Here is a 15,540-nt window from a genome sequence, read left to right as displayed (position 1 = left end):
TCACTTACTGCTAAAGCCATCTATAAGAAAACGGCGGAAGCAAAGTTGTACACCTTCAGATTTGAAATCAGTGATAAAAAAAAATTACATAACATGCTCCTGTATTCGATGGCTGTGTCAGATTCGAGAGGATATCGAAAGGATATCAATCATGCACTGTAAGTGACGCGCGGGTTTAGCGCTTTAAATTCAAATTTTTTGTTTGCGGTTTGCATAAAACATTTTTATAAGCATCGAAAAGATATTTTTAAATATTTTTATTGTTGGAATATTTCTAAGTTAAATACCGCTAAACAGATCTCGATATCATTTTTTGTTTAGCCGGAAAAAATTAATAAAAAAGTTAATTCTGGAAAAAAACTGTTTTTGCGATTTTTTAAAAAATGAAGAGTGATGGAAAAAACGAATAACGTAGTCGTTTTCAGCGTATCAAATTCTATGGAATCTATCTTTCAAAGTTCAAAGCACAAGACCCCTCCCAAAAAAAAATTTGTCGGCCTATGTTTTCAATTTAGAGACATCAGCAAAAAATTAAAAAAATTATCAAAGATTAAGAGGCCCATGTTGAGCTCAGTTACCTTATATATTTTTACTTTATATCAATTTTAAAGTTATAGGGTATATTTATATATTATTATGTACATATGTTCATCGACTGATGTCTTATTTTAAGAAAGTATCAGTTTAGTCATTTATTAATTGTATCAAGTACGATGGACAATATGAGCATTTCCAAATCTTCATTTGGAATGATACAACTATGGCTGTACTCATATGCAAGGTATCATATGAAGATCATAATATGACTACAGCAACAGTGCACGGGTCAGATTCGCAGTCACAATAGTATGCCACAATGGCTTCTCGACGTGTCTTGGAACTGTGCGCAAGGATAAACTGATAATCATCGATTCTTGGACTTCGATATCTGGATTTCATTAAACTAGTCTATCTTATTTATTTGCTCTCTATCTCACTCTATCGAAGTGAAAAGATGGAAGTGCCTTAGTTCGCGAGCCGAGTTTTGGACAGGCCTAATTCATATAAGTAATGATGTGATTGTGCCGTACATAATAAAAAAATCATTTTAAATTTGAGACCCTTGGAATATCCTATAACTTTGAAAAAGAAAATCGGTAAGATAAAAATATACATCTATATATATGTAGCTTATATATGTAATATATAGATACACATATATGTATATCTATATTCAACTCAACGAAGTCATTTAACACTTATTTTAATCCTTAATTTCACTTTAACTTCTATTTGTGTCATAAGAAGGTGAATAAAAATGAGTGTCCATGTTTTGGTTCCTTTGACATTTTTGTCTAAATTGTAATGAATCAAATGAATTGTAATGAATCAAATTTTGTCAACAAATTTGTGTTCAACATGCAAAGTCCAACGAAAATTACTTAAATTACTTATTCATATTCATATGATAAATAAAGATTAAATTTTATTGGATAATGTAATTCTGAGAAACTATATATTCATTGTTATATGTTATATTGGAAACAAAAAATCATATCAAAATGAATCAAAATGCATTTTAAAGCTAAAAATTGATAATTTCATGTGGCATTAATTAAAATTAAGCAAAAAAATTAGTTGCCACCAGATGTAAGCTTAAATCCGCTGTTTGCTCATAGGTGGCATTAATGACAAAGCTACCCTGGGCACACAACACACTTTTTTTTATGTGTTTGACATCTGTCAACATTAACCAGTACACATCATCAGCAATTTCATATAACAACATACATTTTTTTCTTTTGTAATGTCTAGTTTTTTGCTAAAAAAAGAAGCATATGCGGGAATTTTGCTTCTCTGTTTCAATTTGAAGAAATCGACTGCCGAATCGCATCGAATGCTTGTGGAGACCTATGACGACAACGCTTTATCGGAAACAACGTGCAGAGATTGGTTTCGCCGGTTCAATGACGACAATTTTGATCTGAGTGACAAGAAGAGTGAAAATCGGCCCAGGAAGGTAAGGATTGTCAATTGCAGGCTCTTTTGGACGAGGACAATACCCAATCGCAAAAAATGTTTACCGAACAATTGAGTGTTTCTCAAGCAGTCATTTCCATGCGGCTACATGGGGAAGGTTCAAAAGATCGGAAAATGAGTGCCGCATGAACTGAACGATAGGCAGATGGAGCGACGCCGAAACACATGCCAAATTCTGCTTGCCAGACAAAAAAGAAAGTTGTTCCTGCATTGGATTGTGACAGGCGATGAAAAGTGAATCTATTTTCAGAATTCTAAACGTAAGAAATCTTGGGTTGATCCCGCCCAATCCTCAACAACTTCCTCAAGACCAAATCGCTTTGGACGGAAGACGATGCTGTGCGTTTGATGGGATCAGAAGGGTGTCATCTACTACGAGCTGTTAAAACCTAGTGAAACTGTTAATGCTCACGACTATCACCAACAACTGATCAAATTGCACCGTGATCTGCGTGAAAAAAGGCCGCATTATCGGAAAAGACATGACAAGCTGATTTTCCTCCATGACAACGCACCATCGCACACGTCAACAATGATCCAAAACTACTTGGAGACACTCAACTGGGAAGTGCTACCCCCATCCCGCTTACTCACCAGACTTGGCACCTTCTGACTATCACCTGTTTTCGTCGATGGGCCACGCGCTCGCTGAGCGGCACTTCGATTCTTACGAAGACGTCCGAAAATGGCTTAATGAGTGGTTTGCCTCGAAAGATGAGGAATTGTTTTGGCGTATACACAAATTGCCCGAAAGATGGGAAAAATGTATAGTTAGCGAGGGCAAATACTTTGAATAAATTTGTTTTTGCTTCCTAGGAAAAAAAATGTGTTTTTCTGACTAAAAAACAGCGGGTTTAAGCTTATACACCTGGTAATACGTTTTAAAAATAATCATTTTTTTTATTTCTTTTTTGAAATTCTTCTCAAATTTTATGATAATCAATTGTCAATGGATTCATGTTTAGCAGACAAAAATCCATCAAAAATGATTCACATTCACATTTAACAAAATGATAGTTGGACAGTATTATTCTTTTCTTACGAATCTCCGATTTTTCATTATAAATTTCATTATAAATTTCAAAATAACTTTAAAATCTAACATGATGATAAGGCAATTTAATTTGTGGCATTATTTTTTATAACCAAGAATGTATAAGAAAAAAAACATTGTTAGAGTTACTTGATACAAATTTTTTATGTAATAGATTTTTTATTTTTAAAATTCGATATATTTTGATTGATCAACGCAATATATTTAAATTTATTTATTATGTTCTGTTTCAAAAAAATCATAAAATATTATGTTGCAAAATATTTGGATATTGTTTATTTAATTTTTACAAAACTTCATAAACTTTTAAAAAAATAAAATGATGGAAACGTGACAAAAACAGAAGAGAAATACTTTTACCATTTTCTCCATCCGTTAGTACACCGGAATCTTCTTCACTTTTCTTTATTTTGTCAACTGCAACATAAAATAACAGTTTTATCAATGTCCGCAAATATAAAATAAAAATTTAAATTATTTGACTTATAATGCATAAATTTTATTATAACAATTTTTTTTACAGAAAGAATCGCAAATTATATGGAAAAGTGACTTTAATAAAATTGAATGAAATTGATATTCTATGAATTATGAAATGCAGATCAAAAGTTTCCGTAGGCAAAAACATAAAAAATAGACAGATTTTATTATAACAACATTCGAAAGTTGCTTTGAGTTTTATCAGATTGAAAAATGTCTCTATGTATCAAAAAATTGTTTCTTTTTTAGGTAATTGTATAATTGCATACTAATTAATAATTCTTCTCTTAATAATTCTTCTGCACAGAATAATGAAATGAATTAATTGAAATGAATTGATGTAAAGAAAACACGTAATTGCTTTTAAAGAAATATGCAATTTGTATACTTGCAAATTATTTAAAATTTTTTTAAATAACTATGTATTTTCTTTATTTCATTATATTATTCTATGCATAAAGATATTGAGGCGCAGTTATAAAAAAAAAAATGGCTAGAGATAAAGATAATTTGCAGTCCAAAGACCTAAAATAACAACTTTCGAATGATGTTTTAGCAAAATTTGTTCATTTTTCGTCTCACAAAGCTTTTGATAAACATCCCATAATTTTAAGGCATAGAAGTTCGAGCACAATCAAAGAACGCAAGCAAATGAGTCGAGTGCTTATTGAAATGGAATAACAACATTGCTGCTGGCGCACGGCCTACTCAATGGCTGCGTTCAATAGAAAAAGCTGCTTTGCTGTTAACTGTTGTAAAATTCTTTGATTGGTCTTGCTCTTCCTTATTGAACCTGTAATGTATAAACTAATTACATTAAAGAATCGTACAATAGTTGCAAAGCTACTTTTTCTGTTGAATGCAGCCAATATAAACAAAGAACGCAGTGACTCTCCGCGTGCTCCATGATCGTGCCCGAACTTCCGCGGCTTACTCATAATTTACAGAAAGTAAGTCACAATTTCAGTCAATTTGACTAAAGCCACATTTTCCATATGAGTTGGCAGAATCTTTTTTATAATTGTTAATATATAAGAATTTTAGAATTTTAAAATTATGTTTATAAAAAAATGGGATAATCTTTTACGAGCATATGGATCAGGTCAGTGTCGGACTGGTTCATCTTTCGACTCTCGGCGACAAAATGTCACGCACCCCCTTCCTATATAAAATTATATGTAATTACATACTATTTGTACCGGTAATATTTAATCAAATTTAATGATTTATACGTATAATTACTCTATTAGTAATATAAAGGTTGTAATCAAAAGTAAACAGTGCGTAATGTTTCTTACAACTTATATTTCAGGCATCTATTAATATAATGTGCAGTGAATAATGTTTAAGAACTCAGTAAAGTTGAAATAAAAATAAAATAGACGTGTGTATGAATACTTTAATTATTATAAACAAATCTTTATATTATGTACTTATGTACTCTCTACATATGTATAAATTATACATAATATCAAAACCAGTCATATCTATTATAATTTCATAATATTATATCAGAATGAATTAAAATTAAACTTATAATTAGATTTTATGATAACATTAAACTACAATTTTTTTTTAATTTTTTACTAGTTTCTGCTATTTCATTATGACCCTTTTCGATATCATCGAATAGGTTTTTCTCAATAATAATGGAGTTAAAATATTTTGATCCAATAGAGATCTCAATTTGTTTTTGAGATATAGACCACATCAATTTTGAGTCATAGACCACATTATAACGCGTACAAAATACACATATATGCATGTTTTACTTTTAATGCAGTAATTCCAATTTGTATAAAATTTCATTTTATTTTATTGTATAAAATTTCATATTATAATATATTGATTAAAAAGCAAATACATCAATTTTTTTGTGTTACCGGGATAATCTTGGGATTTTTTATAATTTCTTTATGCAAGTCTCCCTCCTAGAGCTCAAAGTCATTGGATAATTTCGTGACTGATTTTTTTTTTGTCATTGGCCTTGTTTATTGGGCTCTCGGCGATCGCTGACTAGCTATCTGGCCAGGTCCGATGCTGGATCAGGTAAAAATAAGGTAAATACTGAAAACAACGGACCCATCTCCAATGACCTTGGCATATAGAGTGGTTTAAAATAATCTTTTATTCTTAAAAAAACATATTCCTGGCTATATTCTAAGACAATTTTTCGTTTGACAAAGATTTGTCCGAAGCTTAGCTTTTAAGTTACAAAGAGAAATAGTTAACGTATCACAAATCGAGTAGAAAGATAAGCAGGGGGCCAGAGAAATGAAACTAGTATCGTGATTTTCGGTAACACGAAAAAAATAAGGACACTCGAAAGGAATTAAAATGGCCATCAGAAAATGTCATGGCATCTATGTTAATTTCTACCATTTCTGCAGAATAATCGATAATGTACCGATTGTATGAATACGTAAACGTTCCATCTCAATCTCTTTTTGAAATACCGGATAATTGATTAAACAGTTAAGCGATAACTTACAAATGGTATGTACGATAAATTGATTTATTATAATTAATCTTACTATCAATTTGTTTTCAAATTTCTTTATGTTAACATAACCTCAACCCAATAAATTTATTTTTATTCTTCATAATTGCCGAGAAAACCATGAAAAACATTAGGGAGTTTTTGCAATACCGTTTATCTAGATACGGTGAACGCTAAGATCGGATTCTTCTTCTTAACAACTAATTAAGAAAAGGATAGTAATTAAGAAAAGGATAGTAATTAAGAAAAGGATAGAATAATAGACTTTAGCGTTCATCGTATCTGGATTCACGTTATTACAAAAACTTCCTATTAATAGTTTTTCATACACATTAATAATTTTTCCACACAGTTTTCCATAAAAAGAGAGGCTGCATTAATACTAATTTTTTATTTCAGACAATCCGCTGATCCTTTCTACGAAAGTTTTTTATAATGTCTTTTGTATCGATTCATTGCTTTCTGATGTTACTACTTTTGTTGTTTTTGCTTTTGTTGTTATTGTTTCTGTCGTTGTTTTCTGTGTGTAAATAAAATCTTCTAAAAGTTGTATATAATACAAACAAACATTAATTATTAACATAACAAACATTAATTATTAAAAGGATTACAGTAAAAGATAAATAACAGAAAGCATATTGGATAAATATTCTCTTATAAATGGCAAAAGTTAACTAGTTTTTCATTAGATAGATTTCGTGAGAAGAAAACTTCATCAGCTTAGCTGAATGAGTCCTGTATTTGTTTGTGTTGTAAAAAAATGACATCCTTCATCTGAGACTATTGTTTGATAAATAGTAAGAAAAGATCAAAATTTTTTCGTCATTTATTTAGAAAAACTAGAGTTTAGCTACTATCGAAAGGAATATCAGTATTCACATTGCTTCATGGAACACCCAAGCTATATAAAAAGCTCTGACGATGTAGCAAAAAAACGACTGTACTATGTGCTAACAATACATAGTAAGTTGTAGAATAATTAATTTATGCTAGTAGGATAATTCTTGTTTATATACTATAATATACAGAGTGTTCCAGAACAAATGTTTGTCTTTAAAATGACGTATTCCTGACATAATTGTAAGATAATTTTTCCTTTGTCAAAATTCTATGCGTAGTCTAATTTTTTTAATTATAAAAAAAAATAGGGAGCGAATTCCGGATCGCGTACTCAAAGACGGCGCAATGCACCGTCCGACACGAGCGCTCAGTTTTGATCTATTTGCTACGCGTGACACAATGATAGGCGCACGTACAAGTATTTCTTCTCCTCTCCCTCCCCCTCTTGTCTCCTATCTTATAGAGATCATATTATCTTCATATTACAGGAAAAATGGCAGAATAATACTATTACCGTGATATTGTATGATGATATTGTCAATCGCCGTCAAGAAAACTTTATGACAGAACGCCATACCAATTATGAGAAGCCTAATCTATTTCACTTAAAGATGTTGCAGGGCTTTGGCACGTTCCTAAGGATCTACGTCATAAGTGGGAGAAATCAAGGTCTTGCGTGTTCATGGGGGGGTACCTGAAGCACTAAAGGTTACCGCATATATGATGAAAGAACCGAAAAGATTTTTAGAAGTAAGGATGTAATATTTGATGAAAACGCCGCAACAAAAACAATAGCTTATACCGATAATAAACGGAATATGCAGACTGAAGAAAAACAATTGTACACACATCTTTGAACAGCCAAGAAGAACAAGGTCATAGCAATCACGATGTCGAAAATAACAATGCTGAAGATTCAATGAGGAAAGACGACAGTGATTCTGAAGACTACGCAGTACCCAAGCAGTACATGAGACCTCCCCCCCCCCCCCCCCCCGCTCCCAATGAAGCAATAGAGCAATGAAGTCGGCGATGAAACGATTAAATTAAGTGATGCTGAATCCAATCGAGAAGTGAAGAGCAATTACATCCATTAGTACAGTATTAGTATCATAATCCATTAATCTCATAAGTCGTGTATCAAAGGCAAGTAAATGGCTGGACTATATGTTTTTAGCTACAAATAATACAGAGAAAGACGAGCCTTCGACTGTAAAAGAAGCTTAATGAAACTACCATAAGGAATGGCATTCAATGCAAGAAGAAATAAACTGATAAGGAATCAAACCTGGGAGTTATGCAATCGACCGGTTGATAAAAAGGTTCTGAAATCAAAATTAAAAAGAGAATTCACAAGTAAGTTCACGATGGTTCAAAGCAAGGTTAGTAGTAAAAGAATACGAGCAGACAGTGTTGAAACTTTCACTATCATAAAACTTTTTGCCCTGTAATAAGGTTCATTACCTTACGATGTTTGTTTGTCATAGCAGCAAGTAGAAACTATGACATAGACTAATTGGATATCATAAGCACAGCCTTTCTAAATGACGAATTGGAAAAAGAAGTCTGTATGAAGCTCCCTAAAGAAATAACAAAGAAAGCAAGCAAGGACAAGATGTATAGGCTCAAGAAAGCAAAGGAACACGTACTGGAAGTATCCTGCAAAAGATAGGATTTGTATGCTCACAAGTGACAGAAGTCTATATATACTTAAGAAAGGGGATAAAAACACAATGTACATAACCATATATGGACGACCTATTATTATTTTCCCATGATAGAAGTCTCAAGGAATTCAGCATAAAGAAATTCGAGAAGAAATTCAGAACAAGAAATCAAGGACCAATATCCAGAAGCCTAAATGCAAATGTTAAGCGTGATTTCAGAATGACTCTTGATCAAAGAGATTATATTGAGAAGATCCTAAAAAGGTTCAATATGAAGAACTGCAAGCCGATCCAGACATCATTGGTAAATCAAAAACTCACCAAGAATATGCATGAAGAAAAAGAAACAGATGTTTGAAACAGATTGCGATGAAAAATATTCCGTACAAAGAGCGCTGGGTAGCTTCATATATATCAATTGTAAGTAAGAATATTCAAGCCTATAATGTCGAAGCTAGATTTTTAATGCTTAAAATAATTCAATGTGAATATATACTATATATGTACATGCATATATACTATATTTGTAGCTATTCAAATTGCGCGCCGAATTGGTTTTTCGAGCTTACAAACGCAATTAAATTAAAACTGGAATAATATCACAAATTAAATTGTCAAGCAAATTTTGAAGTCCAATCCGGTATTATATTAACAATAATCATTTATTATTGTTTACACACATTGCCTGAAAGAAGCATTATTGTTCCTACATACAAGGTGCGTCATCAAAATCCGGATAAATCGAACAATTTCTTTAAACAAAATATTTTTAATGAAAAATATTACAAAAAATCCTTTTACATAACACTTAAGGGATTCCTATAGAATACAATTATTCGATATATCGATACGATTATTCGATATATGTAGCGCCATCCATATCGATGAATGCTTCATCAATAACGGTCCGTAACGTCACACTGTCGAGACTTATTTGTGACTCTTTCAACTATTGTACGTAGTAATCCAAGGGATTTAAATCTGGGCTGTTGGGAGGACAGAATTGAATCAAAACTTGAATCAAAACATATCGACGTTGTCTGAGAGCCAATTTTGAATCAAATGACTCGTATGAATCGGTGCACCATTCTACTGAAAAACATATGACCTTCCGGACGCCACAGTTCCATCCTTCACTACATCCATCAAAACGCGCAATAATTGCCCGCACAATGATTGGGTCATCCGAAATCAGCGCTTGAGCCCTTTCAACGAAAGAGGTCCTCGCGGTGCGTTCTTCCGAGTGACTCTTCCTCGCTGGCATACTGAAACCTTCGTTGGACTGTTATAAAGTTGTATATTTTGTCACAACGTCATAAACGGTTGATCTTGGGAGGATCCAAAGAACCGAATTATTTTCGTTGCTGAGCACCCAGCACTAAAGACCTTCGATGATCGCGGCTCTTCAATTATACTCTGCACTTGGTTTCAACATTGCGACCAGCGAGAATATGACTGTTTTCTAGAAGCCTCAGACTTTCTCGGAACACTAATAACAACTTCTGGCAGAGGCACAATATAGCGGAAAATTTAAATTGAAATTTGTCCGGATTTGGTGACGCGCGCGCGCGCACGCACGCACGCACGCACCCGATTTAAAGGGGGACATAAGATGGTGTTATTAATTTGATTTTGGAAAGTTGTTTGAAAATCACGTAAAAGTCATCAATTTCTTAAATGGAATATATTCATGAATCAATATTTCTGAAAATCTGAATCCATTTCAATTTATTTCAATCCTCGTTTGCTGGGTTATATAGTTTGAAGTGCGTGCGTGCGTGCGTGCGTGCGTGTGTGTGTATGTGTATACAGGGTGTTTGGAAATTAGTGATAAGTCTTTCGCACAGGGGCAGAATGGTCTGAGAAGAAAAAAGTCCTCTATCATTTTACGATTGTTGCAATGGTTAACGGGTTATTAATTTATGAAAATAGCCAAATTCGCCCAGTCCACCGCCAAATGCAAGAGCGCGACAAAATGGGCGCGCGCTCGCCGTCGCTAGACATTATGTGCGACGGCGAACACGTGCGAGTTTGGTCAGTTTTCGATCGTGACAATATCGTGAGATTCGTAGGATTGCGTGAGACTTGCATGGACTTGCGGAGCACGAAAGGACTTGCGGTTCACGTGTAGGTGCTCACGGGAATCGGACATTTTGGTATTGAATCGAGTGTCGCGTGGGTGTTCGACTTTATTATTGTTGGTTCTCGAGATTATTATTGTTGGTTTTCGTGGCCATCTAAAAAGGGCTTTTATAACGCGCGGATCTACTTGGATTTTCCTTTTTGCGGTTTTCATGCTTATGGCTGAGGTCGAGCGGAGGAGGTTGCGTCGGACGATTCGATCGATGGCCGTGGCGGTCGACCGCTTTCCTCTGTCCTCTCCTCTTTCCTCAGTCCCTCGGTGCCTTCCAATTTTGTAAATGGACAAGTCTTACCGACAAATTTAGATTCCAATATTGTCGCCGCCGCACTTTTCAATTTAATGGCGGAAACTTCGTTTGAACGGCTAACACCATGTGGCCCATAAGTGAAATCAGTAGCACACCCCTCCCCATAGAAACGGATCAAGAATTTACTCAAGTTTTCAGAAAAAAAGGCATGCAATAAAAAGACTCGCATAAAGTTAAAATGAAGGTTGTGAAGACGTCCATTCAACCTAGTGACGCCGTTATGTGTCCTCTCACCATTTCTGATAACGTGGATGGATTCATCAGGCTTCAGCCCAAACAGGTTGTATTGCAGATCTAATTATCTTTATTCCGACACGGATAAATCGCCCTATGCAGTTTATATTCGGATAAATTTTCCATCATACATTTCTGTTTTATCCAAAATAGTATCCGAGATAGCTAACGCGAATATTTTATTCATCAAGCAACTAGGCAGTGGCAAGGCTGTAGTAAAGATTAGGTCAGCGAAAGCCGCTAACCGCTTAGTTATCAATATCACTTTTGAAAAATACAAGATCAGGGTCTTCATTCCATCGTATCGCATTTTCAGAACAAGTATCGTTAAAGGTATAGACCAATCACTCTCCTTAGAATGCCTCAAGGATAATATTCGGTCGCCTGTTAAAATTTTAGAGATTCAGGGATTGAATCAACGCATGACTATAAATCACGAAAGGACTTATATCCCTTCAAGAACTCTTTGTATCAAGTTCGTAAGACAGTTCGTCGTTGTCTAAGATATCATTTTATTTAACGCTAAGTACGCCGTTGAACTGTATGTGTCTAAGATCAGGATTTGTTACGTGTGCTACAGAGTGGAACATATAGGAAAAGCAAAACCGAGATGCGGACAGGAGCGTGACAAATCTGTTGCAAGCACAAATTATTACCTACAAAATGCATCAACTGCAGTAGAGAACAGAAGTTGAACTTCGTTTGTCCGGTCATTCGGAAGCACAAGGATGTCATCAATCTTGCTGCATACGAGAACATACTTCACATCGAGCGAAAAGAATAATTGCTGCAAACGGTAACTCAATTAGTTCCTTCATCTCTATAAATCCTCGTAATTTTTCTTAATAATTTTTCTGTAATAATTTTCAGCAGTCGTCTTACAGAAATCACCGTGACATAATCACTTTCAATAGATTCTCTAACATGAATTCCGAAGATCCTGGGGATATTAGAACAACATACTACCCGAGTTGCGGAAACAGCAAGCGCATCTTCGTCGCATTCCCTCTGTAAACCAAGTATCGCCAATATGGAATCTCTTCCGGTAATGCTCGTGTGGAGATGTCATAAAGGCATCGAGGCGGACAACTTCTAAAAATAGCACTAATAAAATCATGCAACAATATAATGAAATTCTCTGTGAACCCGATGGTTACGGAGGACAGAATTCTGCTCAAAGAATGAGAACTTTTACTCTGTCAATAGCGTTTTTGAATAGATATTAACATTTTTATTCAGCTTCAAGAATCTGTTCAATAATCAGCAGCTATCACTTATTGACTCAGTAATCGCAATACTATCAAGGGTAAACTTTATTAGAAATTCTAATCTCAATCTTAATTTCCTCATTAATCTATTCGACGATGCTGGGCTTAACAACTCCTGGAATTTCAGAAATTAACACTAAAATTCATTAATAATAGAAGAATTCCTCGCTTATTCAGCATCGTTCAATAGAACTGTTGCGGGACTAAAAGTAAATTACCTCAGCTGCAATCAATCTGCAAGAATTATGACATTATTTCCATCCAAGAATTGCTCCACTCTCGATCCTCTATATTTTCTCTGCGCGGATTCTATGTCGTGAGAACGGACATAACTAATCCAGATATGAGAGGAGTCTGCAGACACAATATAATAAATCGTTTTCAGCACTATTGACCTATTGACCAAATTGGAAAGATGATTCGATGGAGATGCTTGGTGTGGAGGTATCTTCTGACAACGAAAAATTCACAATTATTAACATCTATCGTCATCCGAATTGCAACATTCCTATTCAATTCTATGAAGATCTCATGAGGTTCAGAAACTCAAAAATTAACTGCATTTTTCTTGGGGATTACAATGCCCATCACCCCCTGGGACTGCTCAAACACGGATCACACCGGCAAACTGATTCTAGCATCAGAGTAGAGAATCACTAAGTCTACATTCTTAACGATCAGCGACCACGTTGCTTCTCCCACCTAACTCTGGCAATCATTGACTTGAGCCATAGCCACCGCTAATATGGCTCTCCTGTGTGAAGTGCGCACAGAGAAGGGCACCTGGGGTGCCCTCCCGAATCTGGTAAAAAATTCCTACAACTGAAAACCTTTATAATTTTAAAAAGGCGAGGACGAAATGCTCCAAGATTCTTTACAGGGAAAAAAGGAAAGAATGGAGAAAATTTGTTGGATTCTTTGATTCCAAAATTCTCAGAAATTTGGTCACTGATCAGAGCCTTTAAACGATGCAACTTGACGTTTCCAAATTATATAATTGATCCTTTTAAAGAGAGATAGTCCGCCTTCCTGTTTTCAAGATAACTCAACGAGTTTAGAAGAAATGAAAAGGAAAGATGATCTCAACTCAGGTACTGTTTTTGAGGAAATCGATTCACCAATCACTGTCAAATATTTAGATTTCGTAATTTCCGCTGCAAAAAAGAAATCGGCCTGGACAGAATCAATAATAATATGCTGGCATATTTGCCATATAAATACAAAGAGTTATTAGTGAATCTTTTCAACAGTTTTATAGCTAAGGGATTTCCAGAAGAGTGGAAAATATCCTTAGTTACCTTTATTCCCAAAGAGAACTTGGGAGTTAGGCCCATCTCCTTGCTTCCATGCATTTTAAAATTACTTAAGAAAATAGTGTACTGATGACTACTCTGGTTGGTATTGTAGAATCGCAATCACTTCTTCCTCACAACAGATGAGATTCCACCCTAGTCAGTTATGCAACGACAGTTTAGTTATATTTACTGTATTCTTAGAGCTGCTTTCAGCGGGAAATTTCTAGTTGTTGCCTTTTTGAATATCACTGGAGCGTTTGACAATAAATACACTCTTCAGCAGTAATCAACGAACTTAAAAACGCCGGAGCACCTGCTCCAATCAGGAAATTTGTGGAGAATTTGATTATCGCCAGGATAGTAAATACACTTCATCAGAAGATGAGATAATGACAAATATTTTGCGTATAAAGGCACTCCTCAGGACTCGATTCTTAGTCCCTTACTCTTTATTCTGTCCTTGAGCAGGATCAAGGAATGCGTTGTGAAAGAAGCTGAATTTCTTTAATACGCAGATGATATAGTCATCTTTGTCGCAGGTAGCAATCCCTTGAAAGAGCTCTCCAAGGTGCAAAGTATTCTGGATAATGTTGTAGTCTTTCTTACTAATTTCGCTCATGGGACAACAGGCCATATCAAGGACAGAGCAAGTCAGATTTCTGAGTGATTTTGGATAGCAGAACGAAAGGTAATTTTCATTTCAAGTATCTTGTCCAAAGAGGACGAGCGATTATCAACACTATTTCCTCGCTCACGACTGTATGGTGGGGCTTCCCAATCCTAAGTGTTTGCTCTCTATTTACAGATTAATATTCAGAAGTGTCATAAAGTACGCCTGCTCTATTGTTTGGCATGGTAATTCCAACATGGTAATTCCTTCAATTGGAAAGGTTATATTATAAAACTATCAGAGGCACTGGGACAATCGATCTCAATTAACATAATGTTATGTGAGGCAAGAGAACTGCCTTTAAAACTTAGATTTAATTTCTTGAGTGAGAGATTTCTATTAAAGTGCACATCAAAAAAGAATTATTCGATCATTAACGATATAAAGTGTTTGAGAAGAATATTGCTTACTGGTAAGCAAAGAACACTCATACTTAAAAAAATCCCTTTCTTTTAAATTCTACAATATATCACTAACAAACACGAACTGGCGCATATACACAGATCCTATTCCTTTGAACGCTATTCGATCTTGACTATTCGTAAAGAATTTGTGACATGCCACAAAGATTCTAATCCGAAGAAAGTTCTAATTGCGAAATCGGAATTCAGAAATTTAGTCACTCCTCCGGGATCTTGACAATTCTGCTCTGACAATCTATACGGATGGATTTAGAATTTCGGAGGACATCTGCGCAAATGCGGCATTCTATTAACCAGAGCTTAGCCACTGCTTTAAATACAAATTAACCTCGAACTCTTCGGTATTCACAGCAGAAGTTGGGCTTTTACAAGCCCTTATCTTCGCACTAGAGCGGATTACCTTAAAATCATAATTTTCTTTGACTCTCGGAGTGTGCTGGAGGCTATCAACTCGGTTAAGCTGATCAATGGTAACTATACATAGAATCAAACAACTTTTATTGCAACTAGCAGGGAACGATCAAAATCTCTCTCTCTCTCTCTCTACTACTACTACTACTACGTACTACGTACGTACGTACGTACGTACGTACTACGTACGTACGTACGTACGTACTACTACTACGTACGTACTACGTACG

At 34.8% G+C, this 15,540-nt stretch overlaps 1 protein-coding gene across 1 annotated transcript in view; it reads right to left on the bottom strand.

The window, feature by feature from the left end:
• LOC105622945 (rho guanine nucleotide exchange factor 11) overlaps positions 1–15,540 on the bottom strand; it is a 343,184-nt gene that overhangs the window by 200,915 nt on the left and 126,729 nt on the right. Inside the window, exon 13 of the mRNA XM_012204353.1 lies at positions 3,434–3,490. Coding sequence (XP_012059743.1) covers positions 3,434–3,490 — 57 coding nt within the window. The remainder of the gene's footprint in view (positions 1–3,433; positions 3,491–15,540) is intronic.

The sequence above is a fragment of the Atta cephalotes genome (assembly GCF_000143395.1).
Source record: "Atta cephalotes unplaced genomic scaffold scaffold00050, whole genome shotgun sequence".
Taxonomy (NCBI): domain Eukaryota; kingdom Metazoa; phylum Arthropoda; class Insecta; order Hymenoptera; family Formicidae; genus Atta; species Atta cephalotes.
Note: the sequence above shows the minus strand (reverse complement) of the source record. Positions and strands in the feature narration are given on the sequence as shown.